Here is a 19077-nt window from a genome sequence, read left to right on the forward strand (position 1 = left end):
TTAAATAATTATTTGACCAACGCATAGACACCGCGCGCGGGATGGGTAGCGCGCGGCGCGGGGCGAATGCCGCCGCGCCAGCCGCATAGTAATTTACTAAGTGTCCATGATTCATTTATTTAAAGGGAAATTTGGTCAAAAATTACCTAATTTTATTACATAATTATAATAATTGATATCATGTCTCACTAGTCATGCTGTAGTTTTTGTAGATGCTAAAATCTGAGATGTAAATTTTCTAGTGCTATTTAGGCCGGCCGCATATACACGTTTTCCGTATTCGATTTCCTAATGTGGAATTACGATTTGGAATTCTGTGAGACTAGCGCAAACGTTCGCTTTTTTCACGCGCGAACGCGCCTGCTTGCACTTGAAACGTAACGTTCGGAAAAAGCGAATGTGCGCGCCAGTTAATTTATTTCCCGCTGATTTCATGCATTCGGATTTCCGAATACGGAAAACGAATTCGGAAGCAGAATACGGAAAACGTGTGTATGCGACCAGCCTTGACGCCCGACAATATCAGTCATTTGACTAAATATCGCATTATTTTCGACGGACGATCAAGATACTATGATATTTAATCCATTGATTAACTTTTTCAGGCGTTTGTAAAATCGATTGTATTGTGATGGTCGCTTAGTCAAGCACTGTTTACTCTAAGGATTTGGTCTGGGTGCCTGAAATGTTGTTATAAATGATTGTTATATTACTGACAAAATATATTGTTCCACGCATGTTCTCTATATGGTAACATTAATGTGCGCATAATAATAATTGTCATGGTCTAGAAAATTGTGGCCAATTTGCATCCCTCGAAGAGTCACTTTATATATTTTACTAAGTCTTTTTCTAGAACAGACGGATATTTTTTTTACAATTGATTCTGGTTCATAAATGAGGTTCAGCGATCGGTAACCTATTCCTAACAAAAAGAAAATGTCTTAAAACCAATGAATAATATTATTTTGTCAGTAGTACGTTTGTATAATTGTTTTCTTGTAATAAGTGAAAAATTAAAGTTTAATACTTTGGAATAAACTATGTTCTTGTTAAATTGCTTTTTTATTCATTCAACTTTTTGTTTTACAGAGTAAAAAATAATATTATAGTGACATTGAAATAAATAAATCTGTTTAATAATTTATTCTTTATTTCAATTAATCTAGAGATATCATGAGATACATTTTCTATTATAAAAAGCGTATTTTAAATAATCTAGTTGCAATACAAACAAAACATTATTTACAATAAAGCTATGGATAGACGAAGCATAGATTTGTGACATTATGAAAGTTTATTTTGCTATATTGATTTTACTTCATGCAGTATTTATATCTAAAAATAACAAAATTAACATTCCCTTGTTTTTTCGGTTGACTTGTCTAGAAATTATTATTTATCACATTATAATTATTTAGGGCCTGTTTCACCACTTCCTGATATCGCCATCCACCAATTAACTTGACAGATCAAGTATGGAGAATCTGTAAAAAAGTTGTAAATAGCCTATTAGGCACTTTATCAGAAAGTGGTGAAACAGGCCCGTCTTTGAAATCGATATAACTTTTGATACAAATTTATGTTAACTTATAATATTTTTATTTGTAATATTAGTCAGTTAATAATACAAATAAAAATATTTTTTTGATATAACGTGCATGATAAAGCTGACAAGAGTTTTATGATGCGTGTAATAAAAATACTAACAAATTGTATTATAATAGTTTTACAAACTTATTTACAGTGGTAATATCGTGCCAAGTAGAGTCTACAAAGGATTATTTATATCAGTCCAAACCTATCGTTAAATCTAAATTAATGTTAAGTATCATAATTATTAATACACAACTACTAAATTTTAACTACAAAAAAGGTAGTCAAAAATTTTGGCGATGAATGAACAATAATTATAATACATACAAGAAATCAAAAGATATGTACAAAATTGACACAAAGGCTCACAACCTTATACATAAGTTTTTGTGACAGAACATCCTCGTGACTTGATATGCAAAATTATTATTTGTGAGATAAAATCATTATTTTATCTCACAAATAATAACGTGGACGGGTACCATTGTACCCGTCCACGTCCGATAAATAAATAGTCGGTCAATGATAAAATATAGAACAAACGCAATATTGCGACATAATCGTCATAATATAAGATTTAGATTAGAAATGACAAAATTTTAATCATGCCCGTTTTTCTAATCAATGTGGCATACATATACGAATTATTATAAACGTATTATATTATGATTAATAATTCAATGCATCGGACGCGTGGCATACAAGTTACAAGGCATTTTGTCGCAACAAAGTTTACGTTATACATATTTTATTTCAGATCTTAACTCCATGGACGCGATTTAATCGTAACGCGTTTTGGTATAAATTCTTTGACTTGTTTATATTTGACAATTATAAGAGTAAAATAATAGAAATCGCACTGGTTAAACAGCTTGTGAAAAAATTGGCTAAGAAAAAAAATGTACTTATCAATAATAATATATCAGGAATTGTATTCATTTTATTGTTTTGCACGAACTAGGTGCTCCTACAGTCGTTTAAAATATAAAAAATGGCAGATTTACAGACTAGTTTAAAATTATTCCATTTATTTTGTACTACAATTGGCACAATAGATTACTGTAACGTAAAAATTAAATATAAATTATGTATATTGATGTCAAAGAACAGTAAAAAAGTTGTATAAAAAATTATTACATAATTACTAATTAGGTATTTTCATTTGGCTAGATCCTAGAAGCACTTACATGCTTGAGTTGGAGATTAAATTGAACTACATAGAGCACATCTTGAAGAATGAATATCGTTGTAAGAACCAAAGGCAAAAACTACAACATGTTACATTACATCAAACCCTGTGCTTTATTTTAGAATCCTTACTCTCGTATTCTAGATATTTCTTGATCCACCATTTTCTTTCTCAGTCTTTCCATTGTGACTACCGTAATGCAATACCTTTAGGTATCGTTTCTAGACAACATAAACGCTATTTAACGTTTATGACCATAGACTGCTCAAACAAAAGTTTTTCAGTCTATCGAAGTAGTAATATTTCTCAAATAATTTCATAATTGATAAGGTAATAAAATTCCAGCGTTACTATTGGAAGGACATAATACAGATATCGAGAAACTTCAATACGAAAGTTTCGATCAAAAATTTTAAGCAGTGTAATGGTGCACACGGTGCCTGTCAATAACATTCAGACTCAGTGCAGTGACTTACGTACTCTATTGTCTATGGGCACAGCGGACTTCTATAGTCTATGGGCACAGCGGACCGTCTATAGTCTATGGTCCATGGGGCGGCGGCGCGCGGGCGCATCACGTCTGCCGCTCCAAGTTGAAATTGTAGCTGTAGTCGCGGTCCAGGTCGAAGCGCGTCCGCTGCTTGATCACCGGTAACTGAGCCTAGAAGTAGAAATAATACGTTAGTTATTGATTTCTTCTAACGGCAATAGCAGTACAGCTTGTCTTATTTATATATATATATATATATATATATATATATATATATATATATATATATATATATATATATATATATATATATATATATATATATATATATATATATATATATATAAATGGATTTTCAATTGTGTTAGTAACGCTATAACTCGATAACGGCTGGACCGATTTGGCTAATTTTAGTCTTAAAATGATTGTGGAAGTCCAGGGAAGTGACACGAAGTTCACCGGGACATCTAGTCGTTGATATAAATGAAACTTTTTGTACTGTGAATACGAGGGAGAGGCACGTCATTTTAAGTTAGACAAGCTGTGCTACAATTTGAATGATAAAAAACTGTGCGACGTAATATGTGCCTCTGAGTAGATAGAAGTTTTATATTAGAAATTATATTTAAAAAATCAATTACCAATGTGACATCGGGCAGGCCGCGGAGCTTAGGGTTGAGCACGAAGGGCACGCCCTCCAGCCCGTTGTATCCGCCCAGCGTCTGGTAGTTGGACACCTTGGGTAGCGGCGCCGGCGCCTTCTTGCGCGCCACCGCCGCCGGCGACAGCGGGGAGCCGTGCGGGGGGCGGGGCGCGGGAGACACCTGGCGGGGAGGAAAGGTAAAATACTTTTTGTTTAATAGACTTTCTCTAACAGTTTCATAAAGAAGATAGCTAACTCGACATATAAGAGTATTTACACACGGCGGCGCCGCCGCGGTAAAGAATCGCCGCCGCCGCGGCGTGTGTGCCGGCCTAACAGTATTACTGACAAGATATAGTTTAACAGTAGTAATGACCTACTTCCTGGTATAATTTTGGTGGAAATTTTTGTATCTACCAATATTAGAGATTTAGAGTGGGTTGAACCCCCTTACTTTAACTATGACTTTAACTTTAACCATAACAAAATGTCAAATGAACTGTCAAATCCCTAGTAAAAGTTCATAAACTAACTAACTATAAACAAACCAAAACTCTACCGATATTGAAAATAACAATAATATGATATTATTGCCATAAGATACACAAGGAAAATTTGGGTACACCAAAATTGCATAAAATCGGGGGTGTTGTAATAAAACGATTTTCTTTCATTTCTGGCTGGAAACTGGTGCGACACAGCCCACAACAACCTCCTAAGCGGGTTAACGCGTGGCTGAATGAAGTAAATTGCGTATTTTTTATGATTAAGAGATCAATGCTATTTTGTAGAAACAACATTTCGTAAATGACACCAAAATTGAAAAATAACTGATTGTAACTTAGAACAATAAAATTCATATAATATTATGAAGAGTCAACAGTACATAATCTAATCCAGTATCAAGTTTTTTGTTAATCGGTCTTGATATAGAGTAAAATTATAGTTCGACGACAAGCCACCAAAATTGGAAATCACCTATTTATGTTCAGTATCTTGGAAAAAAATTAATGAGGGATTTTCATTTATGTTTTTTAATTTTAATTTTAAAAATCTTAACTAGTTGGCGTAAGGATGGACATTTCTGGATTTTCTATTGGTTCCTCACCTACGAATAATAAAAACTAAGGAATCGTAACTCCCATACTATTATCGTTTTAAATTTGGTTCCTTTTGATCTGTCATGTTTCGTCAGCCTAGTACCGCTCAAGGTCACCTAAATATTGCAAATGTATTGAAATGTGTACCTAAGGTACATTTTTTGACAAGTATTGTGGAGCATGTTTTTTTAACGAAGTTACTTTTCCTTAGTTTTTATTATTCGTAGTTCCTCACCGATCTGAAATTATCTGCAGGTTGGCATCACTGACTACATATGGGTTATGTTTCCAAAAAATATCAGTGTACTGTCAAATGTGACATAAATCAAAAATATCTTAAACCTAAGCGATCATTGGCCTAAGCGATTAGACCAGTACACTGGTAATAGTTTAGGAACACGCTGACATAATAAAAACTTGTCAAACTGAAACTTGACAACTGAAAGAGTTTTGGCGGGCATATCACTTTCAAACTTCTTCTACTTTTCATTGTTGGTATGGTTTTTATTATTTTTTCCCAAATTGCGTTATTTGGGTTTTTTATATTCATTATTGGTAAAATATTAGCCATTAAATATCCGTCATCTTGCACAAGTGCAGGTAAGATGTTGTCAAAACCAAAATGTATTATTCCTGTGACATTTGGTGTGAATATCGGTAAATAGGGCTATTTCTTCCGTGAATTTTAGCTAAAACATCGTTATAATAACTTTATTATCCTATTCATTGGAATATTATTGCGTCTTTTTCAAATTGAAATGTATCAAGTTTGACATTCTTTTGCCCAGTAGCAATTATTGATGATATTCCCTGGTATTACCGATAGTTGTCTACCCATACGCCATCTAGTTACTAAAATGGAAACTGTTTGACAATCAAATTAAAAAAATAGGAAAATCCCTCATTACAATTACAATTATTGGTTTGGGAAATTCAGTCAAATATTCTTTAACTCCGTGTATTTTTTTATTCTAATCATCAGAGTTTTCACTCAAACTATCATCGTCACTATCACTGTCATTGCTACAAATATCAGAGTCGTCGTCATCATCGTTTGTGGACTCACACAGACCACAAATGACCACAATTGCCGCGAAATGAACGATGTTTGCTTTCATATATACTCATCGCCGTGAAATGAACCATGTTTGCTTTCATATATACTCATCGCCGTGAAATGAACCATGTTTGCTTTCATATATACTCATCGCCGTGAAATGAACCATGTTTGCTTTCATATATACTCATCGCCGTGAAATGAACCATGTTTGCTTTCAATACCTGATGAATACATTTTATCCCGCCGACTCAATGTTTTAAAATTTTTTTTTCAAATTTGGACTGGCACCCCAGTAGAAATATGTTCTCCTAATCATAAATATTTGTAAAAATGTGGTTTTAAGCGTGTACTCGATACCTGCATAGTTTTGCAGTGGGATCTTAGACTATTAAGTAAAAATTGTATTAAGCTTAAGATAATTTAAAAAACTGTATGTTTCCTAAATAAATTAAAATAGAAACGCACTTTCGTTTCTTTTCTTTATTCAGTTACCATACAGCTTTTGTTTACAGATCGCTACGGTCTCCCTTTACCTCTTCTTACCGAAAGTACAAAAGTGTTTTACAAATCTCATTCGTTTTGAACCAATTTACTTTTTACATCATAAGATCCATACCTGAGGGCCGTGCGGGGGCCGCGGCGCGGGCGACAGCTGCGGGCCGTTAGCGGGCCGCGCAGCAGGCGAGACCTGCACGCCGCTGGGTGGGCGGGGCGCGGGCCGCACGGGCTTCACGTAGGAGGGGCTCAGCGCCTCGTAGTCGTGGTCGGTCCCGAAGTCCTCGATCTTGGGGTACGCGGACGGCGACTTGAGGTTCAGGTTGTTGAGGTCGTTCACGAGAGGCGACAGCTTCGGCGGACGCTCGGGCACGGCGCGCAGCCTGTGAATATGCAATAACGTTATTACGAAAACGAATTAAGACTAAGGAGCGGAAATATAATATGATAGCGGCAACACAAAAACGGAAAGGAATGTGGTATCCGAAATCGGATAAAAATGGCCTGATTTCTTTCGGCGGAGCTTTTGGTACTCAAATTCAAAATATCTAAATTAAAAATGTTTATTGTTTGTGTTCCATAGTAGCGGCTAAGGAACTGCTTGTAACGTCCGACTTAACGTTTTTTGTTTAACGAGGTATCAAAATAATTTAAATGTTATCAAAAACATAGCCCTTAAAGTTGTTAACTCTCGAATGGCTTCTTAATTTCATCAAACACACGCATGCTAAGCACATTTAATCACTTTCAAAACAAACATGTTACGGTTTTCCTCTACCGATTTTAAGAAAAAAAAACAACATGTCTTTAAAAATAATATAACAGGAAAAACATTAATAGTGATTTACTCAAGCAAAATATATCATGAATCATGATTCATAAATCAAGAAAACAAAATGATTCACACTCGCGCAAATTCAAAAGCAAAATTCGTTTTCGCGCGTATTCAAACAAGAAAATTCGTAAAGTCAACAACAAGTCCACACGCGTGTCAGTAAGGGCTCCAACACAAAACTGCGAATTTGCATCGCATCGCAGCATCGTAATGTCATTTTTATTCTGAATTTTGTCGCAGATATTTGCGATGCAATTCTAATTCGCAGTTACGTGTGGGAGCTCTAAAACAAACAGTACCCGGCGCCGGCCCAGCGAAGTTTCAGCCGTTTGAACATCTGTACCGAGATGCAACTGAAACACAAACTGCAACTGGATATTTCGCCTCGCGTGTAACTGTGACCTACATTTCGAAACCTTTATACACGAGCGGCCAATTCAGTTATAGAACATACTAGTATTTTACAGAAAATGTGTTGTTTAGAACACAAACTTTAAACCTTAATCCATAATGAAACAGCTGATAGAGGACAAAAGTGTCAATTTTATGGGGTTTTCCCACATATTATGTTTAGGGAAGACCGGACCGTGAGTTTAGGGTACCCTGGGCTAATAATACTTAGGGCTGTTACATTTCAAATGTCAGTTCTTAGGCCGTGTTCACACCAAACCGACTGTAAGCCGCCGAATGTGAGCGAACGTTACGCAGTTTATTGTATTTCCATACATATTCACTTTTTCGTTCACACCTAACCGCTATTACGCTAGGCGTAGGCGCGGACATTCGATACCGTATATTTTCACGTTCACACTGGGGCTCGTAGACATTCGGTACGTACGCATTTGGTTTCGGTTTCACAGTCGGTTTGGTGTCAACACGGCCAAAGTATCAACTTGTTAACGTACACTTTAATAATTAAATTAATTGAATGTGTTTGATTGATTGTAGGATTCACAGGGCTTCAAGACACACGACATGTTCGGACCAGTGGGTGCCCTCATTCAATGAGGGTGTTCGGTATTCTATTTGCCACCAGGTGCCGCATGTAGCCCTAGGGTCTACCGTGTCAAACTGCTGACATAATATGACGTCACGATATAGCTGTCATGTGTCATGATAATATGTCTTTTTATTACGAAAGACTAACGGCCGTTCCCAATATTTGATCTATCTCTGGTTTTGCCCTACTAGAGATAGGAATAGCTCACAATTGACATAAAATATATGTCTCTAATGTATAAAATAATATGTGCTCTAAACAGCGGCACCTGATGACAAACAGAATATCAAATACCCTCATTGATACAACTGATATAGCTGTAGGTCCAAGCTCCTCACCTCCTGTTGGCGTCTGGCGTGAGATGCGACACGACGTTCTCGTAGTCGGCGGGGCGTGGCTGGTGCGTGGGCGACGCGTCCGCGCTGCCGCCGCTCACCTTGTAGCACACCATCTTGCCGTTTATCTCCCTGGAATTACATGATCAAGTTTAGTATAGAAGTTCAAACTTGTGGATCCAGAGAGGAGAAGATTGCCGTCAGTTCTTAACAGAACTTTCCAGAGATTTTTCTCTTCTTCGTCCTGCCAATTTCAGTCTACAGGCTACAGTAGCTTAGAATATACAAGATGTTAGTGTAAACACCGTTATCCTTGAAACCATCAAATAAGCCCGTCAAAATGAACAACTTTTTCTATGAGAACAATGCTGGGAACTCAAAAAAAAAAGAGTTCCCAGCATAAAGAATTGTTCTCATAGAAAAAGTTGTTCATTTTGACGGGTTCATTTGATGGTTTCAAGGATAACGGTGTTTACACTAACACACTGTATATTGGCTGAGTGGCGTAATTAGCATGAACATTTAGAAGTAAGAGGATCCAACTGGGACTGGAAGATCATCCCGATAACACTTATGCATCATATTATGATCTATGTCATACGGACGTAAGGAACATCTGGTGTAAGATTGAGTATGGAATTCTTGTCGAAGACAAACGCCACCTTAGGTGCTCATTCCTGTGTGTGTGTGTGTGTGTGTGTATGGACAAACCCACCCAGCTAGATGAAAGCCCTCCGGCGCGGTGCGCATGCGCGAACACACGATGACGTCGGTGACGGGCGCGGCGGGCGGCGGGTGGCGGGACACGCGCGTGCACAGCCGCCGCTTGCCCGCGCGGCCCGCCACGCTGTATCCCGCCGGCGCCGCCTCGCGCTCGCCCACCACCGTCACGCCGTCCATCACGTAGCCCGGCACGCCTGGAGAGAGAATATAAGGATATGTGTAAGAAGAGGCAGCTCTGGATGTATGTATAGGCAGTATAGGCCTATGGGCGGCAGCGTCCTAGGATGGCGGTAGAGCTCGTGCATAAAGGCGGCAAAATTAAAGTGGCCTTTAGTCATAAAAATTATAAATCCGGCCCTGAGAAGAGGATGAGACATGTAAATAAGGAATCTGTCTTCAAGTTTCACAAACTTCACGTTAGTATGGTATGGTCACGCCTGCCGTGAAGTACGGACATAAGTCATTTTAAGGTTCTTGCGAATCCCGAGAATATCCAACATCGTCCTCGTCGCCTTCGGAAGAAGATTCAAAGAAAAACGATGACTTTCTTGCCTACTTTTTCCCACAGAAAACAACAGTATCAGCAAAGGTTTCAATTCATGCTTATGAGTCATGTAGCTTGTAATATAACTACGGTCGAGTATCATATTATAATTTATATAGCGAGACATTCAATCGGCTCAGGACATATCAATTGGTTGATTCAACAAATTACTTTAGATGACAATTCTCAATGAAAAAAGCTAGAGGCAAAAGGCATGTCGATGTGGACTTTAGATGAATGACGTATGTTTAACTGTATCATGACTAAGAACGACTAACATACTTTGAGGAAATTGAATTAGATAAGACATAACGGAGCTTAGTGGAGCGCATAGTGTACACTTTCACGGTGTACAATTAGTAGAGTGGCATCAAATGAGGTCCAGCAATTAGCTGCATTAGAGTGTGACGGGCGACGGCATAAGGGCCTCCCTTTGTGTGCGTGAGACAAAGTGAGACTTGATGATTTTTCATTATTCATTAAAGCTTTTTTATTAGCCTACCCGGCTTAAATTATGCATACGTACAAGGTACAATATTTAAGGTCTTACCACAAAAGATTTAAACATCTATTGAACAGTTGTTTTGAGACCATTTTGTACTGAATTTTTTTCTAATTAACTGTTCAACAGGTGTTTAAATCTTTTGTAGTAAGACCGTTAGTGTTTCGCAATTGGCATAGTCGACCGACTTTTAATATGATAAGAAAGGCCTAATCGCACTATACGCTATATCTAGCGGACGCACACACACACATCTTAAATATTATTGAGTTTAACGACGCGTCTTTAGAAGACGTCGCGACGTCTTCTAAAGATGTGGTAATTTTATTGGTGTTTTAGTGTCTAAACACACCATGCCGAAGTTGCCGCGGCGGAAGTTCGGCGTGACTACGTCAGCAATGTCAAACGCATACAATGTAACGCGACGTAATTTCGGCATGGTGTGTCATCGGTAATTTAAAATACATTGCAGGCGGAATCATGCCGAACTTGTGTGTTTAGACAAGTTATGTTTTCAGCCGTTTTAGTGTAAAGGAAAAGTTTTTAAACCAGTAGAGCAAAAATTTATTGATGTTGTACGTAATTTTACAAATAAATAATCTGTAAGTACTCTATTTATTGCTGAAATCTTAGATAAATGATTGGTCTTCATACACCAATAGGCACGGTCATCTACTGCTCAATGCCAAGTTACACTATAACTACTGTTTCGAGAGCCAAATAAGGACAAAACTGTAATTAAAAATACTTGTACTATTATCTATTCTGTGTTAAAACTTATAGCTCACGCGATAGAGTGCAGATTTGATTCCGACTACCAGGAACTTATATGACATGAATATTATGATAGTAACTGTCTCAGTCTAGCAATGTTCTATACTCTATAGCAGGGGTCACCAAATGGCGGACCGCGGTCCGGATGCGGACCTCCGACCCATTGTGTGCGGACCAAGCAAGTTCGAAGTTGAACTTCGTTAAAAATTAATTTCGGTCTCGACATACTGATGAACATGTTGCAACAAAAATTTACACTTTTCTCATTGATACAAATATCATTTTAATTTCCGTAATTACATTTGTTTAATTTTTTTTAATGTGTGGACCTCGGAGGTAATTTTATATCTTAAAACGGACCCCGAGCGAAACTAATTGGTGACCACTGCTCTATAGTAAAAACAATGGGACGAGGCAGAACATTTTACATTGACACATACAATTTCTATGAAGTTCTCTATCACGTTCGCGTTAGCGGTTAGACACTCTCCTTTTATCCATACTAATATTATGAATGTGAAAGTGTGTCTGTCTCTTACCTCTTCACGCCCAAACCACTGAACCGATTTTGCTGAAATTGGTGTGGAGATACTTTGAGCCTCGGGAAAGGACAAAGGATACATTTTATCCCGGAAAAATGTACGGTTTCCGCGCGATAAACGAATTAAGGCTGAGACTTATGTCGTGGCCCGTGGCTCATGCCTTTGAAAAATACATTTCATACACTAAATAAAGGGAAACCCGAGGAAGCTCAGTATAAGTGACTAAAAATGTAACCATTTTAAAAGTCACTTAATTAATAGAAATAAAACTAGTACACATTAATTTGGTCGACTTTCAATATTTTTTCCCATCAAAATATATTGAAATTGTCTATGATGAGCGGATGCGATATCTCTAGTTTCTACTATCTTCACATAGAGCGCTGTTTATAGCATACTTTGACACAGTGTACGTTTTACTAGCTCGGTTTGGCAACAATAGCGAGCGAGCGAGTGGTTGGCGTGGTGTAACATTGACCTGATAATACGCCGCACGCTACGTGCCAAATTCTGCCCACTGAATACATGAATATTGGAGATATGATAACAACTCGATCAAGTTAAGTTGGGACTTCATCTGGAATCCATCACACTGGAGGTGGTGCAACTTGATACTAAGGAATATGATAAGCTACAACTCGACCAAGTTAAGTTGGTACCTCGTCTGGAAAGCATCATGTTGACAGGAGGTGCAAAAGTAAATAACTTGGTCGAGATATATTTATGCCCTATATGTTGCCAACAAAGTTTGTCTGGCAAAGATAAAACCAGATTGTTCCAGAGGAACTAGGCTAAAAAGATACGGTTAAAAAAGGATTGACATTTAAACGTGGCTGATTTGAAAAAGGGGTAAATTTGGTTGTGGATGAAAGACCCAAAAAGGAAACCTAAGCTATGTGTAATCTCTTGACGACCTCTGTGGCTCAGTGGGTGGGCTGTCGGTAGAGCCGGGGGTCGCGGGTTCGAATCCAGCTGACGGAACAAAAAGTTTTCAAAGTTCCTGGGTCATGGGTGTGTATTAAATATGTGTATGATATAATAAAAATCTTAAATATATGCATAGTATAAAGGTATTAAATATATTTCCGTTGCCTGGTACCCGTAACACAAGTCCTTCAGGTACTTAGCACGGGGCCAGACTGACGTGGTGTGAAGCGTCCATAGATATTATTATTATTATTTATCTTAAATGTATATAAATTATCATATATAGAGCAGCCTTACCCAAAGTGTATACGTAATTTAATTTGAAGTTATAGGTTTTAGTAGGTAAAAAAAGGGCTCTTAAAATAATTTATTCCAAAGTGCAGCAGTACACAAAATAAGTTTGGGAACCCCTGGTATAGAGCCTCATTTGAAGGACCTAGTCCCGCTTATATCGTTTTTCTGATGTTTTCGTTATTATATCAGCTAAAAACATGTTCTAATCACGCCTGAGTCATTGTTTTTGAAAGTTATGTACCGACTGTCTAAACTTTCTAATACATCGTTTGTAGGTCAACACCAAAGACTTCTATTTAAATTGGTCAACACGCCCAACTTGTGAACTAAATTAAGGACCTCATTCAGGGGAGACACGAGTAACAAAGCCCTTTAGCTAAGACGTTTTCTTTGTCGCTTCTTTATAGAATCGCCGCCGAACGAAAAGCGTTGAAGCGAAAAATAAAACGTGTTGGCTAGGGGCTCGGAAACGCAATATCGTCTCTTCTTTTACTCGCTTCACCAAAGAGACTTCTCACGAGAAGTCCGATAATCTTCTGAGAATAAATAGCTTATGGTAAATTTTTTTTTTGTTTGCTTGGAATTTTGTTGCTGTTATCTTCTGATGTCATTGTTAAGAGGAATTCCAAGCAAATACACAATCAGGCCTATTATAGTAGCTCTCACGGTTTTTATCACGGGGTGATAACAGGACAAACCAGTGTCCCGACCTTCGGCATAACAATAGAATAATAATTGTTTGAATAGTGACTCTCTCAGATGCAGCCATTAAGTAATATCTTATTTAATCATAGTGTCGCTTAGACAAAAAAAAAGAGATTAAAGTAATCACTTTAATTAAAGTTAATGAGAATAAGCGTTACTCTAACTACGATGAATCATTCTTCCCCTGTAGTATTTTTGTTTCTTTGTAAACTAAACGACTGATGCCATTTCTAAAGATAGCAATTACTCTTTATTTTTTAATTTAAACGTTGTCGTACTTAATAGTTTTAGGGTCCTAAGAATACTCCAGACATGACGGAATAAATTAAGTGCCTTCCTGCCATGCACTCGTAGAGTAGACAAAGATACTATCGACGTCGTACGTCTTGAAGGGTTCTTAACCTTTCACTTAATCTAAGATTTATTTGCCCTTTTGAGTTTGAGGTAAAACGACTGACAAACCAGCTAAGACCTTGAACATACATAATAAATTAAAATACGTAAAGCGTTTCTAACATGAACACCGTCATTCAACATTTTACTAGAACGGATAAAGGCAAGGAAAAAGAACAACATTTTATGTGAATTATTGAGAGAGAGAGAGAGAGAGAAAGATGATTTTTTATTTATTTAATGCGACACGGATTAGGTAGTAGCACCAAAAAGGATTTAAGTATACACGAAAAGATTCTAGCTAGCTTAATTCCGTCATCCGTAAACGTAGTTTCCGTGTATGAAAATACATTTCACGGGATCTTATTCTTCACTGTATTCAACCTCAAAATGGTGTGGAGTCTAAGCAAATTATTTCCAGCACATTTTCCTTTATAAATAAGTCGCCATTTGAATGTGTACCGGAGTGTGGCAAGTAAATCGGGCGGTCGGGGGCTGAGCGGTCGCGGGCACCGAAACGGCGGTCCTTTGACCCCATTGTCCCGCCGAGACGGTCCGACGACCTCACATTTCATTAGAGGTGCACACACACGCAGCCAAACACTGACGGGGCTTGTGACCGTACGACATGCTATCAGAGAAATTGATAGGCAGATTTCGGTTCTACGTAATTTGATTGGATCATGACAAGTAAATGTTAGCCATGTTCAATGAGCTGCGTTTGACTTGGACCTGTCGCGTCCGATCAAATACGTAGTACCAGAGACCAGATATACTCTGGTCTCCGGTAGTACGTATCTGCCTATAAAGCAATTTGTCCGATAGTACGTCGTACGGTTACAAACCGCGTCTGAGACTTGAGTGCAAGTTGTGTGGAATACTACGTCGTCGTCAAATCTGACTAACCTCTTTTCGATCTTAATATTGCTAATAGCTATAATTATCAATAGTTTATGAACGACAAATTGCCATTTACATAGCCAATACAGTTAAACATAATATGATACACTGAGACACTGAGTATATGTCAGAAATATGACACGGATTTTATTTTTTTTTATGAAATAAGGGGGCAAGCGAGCAAACGGGTCACCTGATGGAAAGCAACTTCCGTCGCCCATGGACACTCGCAGCATCAGAAGAGCTGTAGGTGCGTTACCGGTCTTCTAAGGGGTAATAGGGGAGGGTAGGGAAGGGAATAGGGGAGGGTACGGAAGGGAATAGGGGAGGGTAGGGAAAGGAAAAGGGTAGGGGATTGGGCCTCCGGTAAACTCACTTACTCGGCGAAACACAGCGGAAGCGCTGTTTCACGCCGGTTTTCTGTGAGGACGTGGTATTTCTCCGGTCGAGCCGGCCCATTCGTGCCGAAGCATGGCTCTCCCACGTCAAAATTATTCTGATATAACATAAAATTATTCAACTTACCTTCCGATTTGGAGAGGCATATATAGTGGCTGGGCTTCTTGCCAAACAGCCCGCTCTGTCGGAGTAGACCGGCGTCTGCATCCTCGTCGTAGGTGCGACTGACCGGCCAGTAGCCCGTAGGGCACTTAGCTACGCTCTCCACAATCTGCAGGGATAGGAGCGGCCGCTCGTCCGGCAGGGCACCACCAAGCGCTGATAGCACCTTGGACATTGTCACATCATATCCCTTCACAGAGTTAATACAGGTTTAATGGTGTGGAATAATGTGATTATCCAGATAATCCGCTAAGCTCCTTGGCTCGGTAATTGTAATACATATCATTATGGTGTGTCAGCACCTCGTCAAGGGTTTAATTACCTGAAACAAAGAAATTAAACTCTTTGTACTTTACAATAAATTTGGGTGACATGGTTTTTAAATGGTATCTAATGGTTATCTATACTAATATTATAAATGCGAAAGTATCTCTGTCTGTCTGTCTGTCTGTCTCGCTTTCACGCCAAAACTACCGAACCGAATGTAATGAAATTTTGTATACAGATAGTCTTAAAGCCTGAGAAAGGACATAGGCTACTTTTTTACTGGAAAAAAGGGTTGTAAGGGGGTGAAAATACGAAAATTTGTTCAAATTAAGTTAGTTCCAAAAATTCATACTAGATGGCGCCTTGCGTCTCTTACATCGCGCTAACGCTTGCCCAACATCTTTCTATAAGAGGTGGTATAATTTTTTCGACTTTTTCCGATTGTTATTTCTTTTTTATGTTATTTTATAAGTCAGTACTTTATATTATATACAGTGACGTAACCTTAAACCTATGAATGATAAATAGTTTATGGGTAAAGTTGTGTAATTGGGGGGCTAAATAAGCTTTAAAATTTGGCATAAAATATAAAGTTTAATTAAAAAACATGAAATATTATGTGCACACTGCACAGCTGTTTTCATTGAAGGGGTACCAGGGTTTTTTTTATAAAAGCTTTTGACACCAATTTTGTTGACATCGCGCGCTATAAACTGAAGTCCACGCGGACGAAGTCGCGGGCAACAGCTAGTAATTTATAATATTACTAGATGATGCCCGCAACCCTGTTGTGCCAAAATTCGTTTATTGCGTGGGAACTGTACATTTTCCGGGATAAAAAGTATCCTATGTCCTTTCCCGGGACTCAAAGTATCTCCATGCCAAATTTCAGCCAAATTGGTTCAGCGGTTTGAGCGTGAAGAGATAATAGACAGACAGACGGACAGACAGACAGACAGACAGACAGACAGACACACAGACACACTTTCGCATTTATAATATTAGTACGGATGTATATTGATGGTCTACTGTTTTTAACCAATTTCAAGTTAGTTTGAATCATTTTCTAATTTGACAATGCCTGTGAGTGTTAATGGCTGTTAAAATGTTTTTCCCTTTCATTCATAATATGAAAAACAAGGGAGACATGAAACAATTTTTTAAAATTAATTGGTATAATTGGCATTTCAAATTTCTTATGTTCCTTTTAAAACATATAGCGTTTTCGGTATCTGAACTGCCCTGGGGCAAGGTGGGCTGACAGAATATGGAAACATCCGAAGTTTAAATTAAGAACATAAACTATGTACTTCATAGTACTAGTGCAATACATAGTTTATGTTCTCAATTTAAACTTCGGCTGATTCCGTATCCTGTCAGCCCACCCTGCCCCAGGGCAGTTCAGATGCCGAAAAGGCTAATTCTAATAGCTAAAAGAAAAAAAAACAGAAATAGTAAGGACTAAGGAAATCTTCGCTCAAACAGAAAAAGAGACTAGCTTATTAATATTACTAGCGACCTGCCCCAGTGTCGCACAGGTATAAAATATTATATAGCCACTGAAAAAATTATTAGAATCGATAGCCTATGATCCTTCACGTGGTCTACTTATTATCTGTGCCAAATAACATAAAAATTGCTCTAGTAGTTCTAGATAAGCCCTATCAAATAATTTCCCCCGTTTTTTCCACATTCTCCTATTAATCTTAGCATGATAAAATATAGCCTATAGCCTTCCTCAATAAATAGGCTCTAACACTGAAAGAATTTTTTAAATCAGACCAGTAGTTCCTGAGATTAGCATGTTCAAGTTAGCCCTTTCAAATAATTTAGAAAAATAAAGCGACTATAAAGTATAGATTCTAATGTGGTTTCCTTCCCTTGATTAAATAAGATTTTCAACTGTATTTTTTAATGAAGTTATTGATTATTGACAATATAAATACTCAAAGTACGTTCCTCATGCCCTGAACCAGGGCTGCCCAGGGTCAAGGAAGCCATAGCCCACAACAAATCATCCAGACAGTGAGAATAAGTTTACTATTCAAGGAAAACAACATAAGACATTATTAAATAAAAGGCACCTTATTTTAAAAACAAACAAGTCCAAAACAGGATGCACCTAATTGCGATCACAAAGAGAAAAGAAAATGTAAAAAAAGTTCACTTGTTCATTATTAACCCATTTGGCACAATTCCAACTGGGAGACTCGGGATTACGGAATAGTTGTCCGCTAACACATGACGGAGTAGGAATACATTGATCAATGAAGTAGAATACCACTTCTATCATATTATGATTTAAAACGAGCATTGACCCGTACTAACTGTTCAAGAGATAAATGATAAGCTTACCATTGTCGTGCAAAGCGCGATGCTAGGGAAATACACTTCAAACTATAATAATCTATTATCATAATCATAATCACAAAAGCACCAAAATTGTAATTGTTATTTTTAATATAAGTTAAATATTAAACATTCTTTCCATATCACTCTAGCCACTTTGAAAATAATATCTGTAGAAAACACTGAAGTTAAATTTATTTGTTGAAACATATATTTTGATCAAAGAAACGCGGAATTTATATCATTTAAGTATTAAAAATTTTATTTTTTTGTAGAAAATAAAAGATTTTCTTGAAAAACGTCCGGAGTCCACAGATTACTAGCCGGAGTCACAGATTAATATAAGTAGCAAGCTAGCCGGAGTCCGAACTCCGAGCCAATTTTTTTTTATCCCATTATTCTCTATGGTTAACCGTAGGGCGTAAAGTGGCCCATTCACTATTCTACATTGCAGTCCGCCGTGCAGGACTGCGAAATGGACATAGCTCATACACATTATCCTGCTTTGCCGTCCATCTCTAGGGATGGATACGTCACGTATCAATTATCAATTATCATACGTGTAATATTATAAGTTGTTATTCCATTTGACTAAATTTAGACGTCTAAATGATTTAGGAGCCATTAAGAAGACGTCTGACCAAAATCGCCGCGTCGTCGTCACAACTGATTTAGTTACTAAATTAGGACAAGTGGAATAAGAAGCTTCTAATTAGTCTTTTTTTTTGGATTCTAATAATTAGAATTTCTAAATTTAGTCAAATGGAATAACAACTTTTGCCTCGAAACATTTTTAATCTGTTGATAATCAAACCAGCTGTCATTATGTCTATTGTCTATGGACTATGCCATT

General features: G+C 37.6%; 1 protein-coding gene across 2 annotated transcripts; it reads right to left on the reverse strand.

Moving 5' to 3' along the window:
- Positions 1-2237: 2237 nt before the first annotated feature.
- On the reverse strand, positions 2238-18532 carry LOC121729403 (wiskott-Aldrich syndrome protein homolog 1). Of its 2 annotated transcripts, XM_042117911.1 has the most exons (8): positions 18231-18532; positions 15573-15930; positions 9459-9660; positions 8747-8875; positions 7708-7761; positions 6695-6956; positions 3917-4099; positions 2238-3446 (listed from the first exon to the last, which is right to left on the reverse strand). In XM_042117911.1, exons 2-8 carry the CDS (start codon positions 15781-15783, stop codon positions 3360-3362), a joined length of 1128 nt encoding a protein of 375 aa, XP_041973845.1. In that variant the 5' UTR covers positions 15784-15930; positions 18231-18532; the 3' UTR covers positions 2238-3359. The 2 variants fall into 2 exon arrangements, with proteins under 2 accessions (XP_041973845.1, XP_041973846.1); XM_042117912.1 differs by lacking the exon at positions 7708-7761.
- Positions 18533-19077: the final 545 nt, after the last annotated feature.

Source organism: Aricia agestis, chromosome 8 (genome assembly GCF_905147365.1).
Source record: "Aricia agestis chromosome 8, ilAriAges1.1, whole genome shotgun sequence".
NCBI classification, from domain to species: domain Eukaryota; kingdom Metazoa; phylum Arthropoda; class Insecta; order Lepidoptera; family Lycaenidae; genus Aricia; species Aricia agestis.

Bases quoted from the DNA above. Each gene is read 5' to 3' on its own strand.
- LOC121729403 (XM_042117911.1), bottom strand. From the start codon at position 15,783: ATGTCCAAGGTGCTATCAGCGCTTGGTGGTGCCCTGCCGGACGAGCGG. The intron at 9,661-15,572 runs GTAAGTTGAATA...TTCTCTCTCCAG, and splicing joins ATGCCTCTCCAAATCGGAAG to GCGTGCCGGGCTACGTGATG. The intron at 8,876-9,458 runs GTGGGTTTGTCC...ATGTAATTCCAG, and splicing joins GAGGGCTTTCATCTAGCTGG to GGAGATAAACGGCAAGATGG.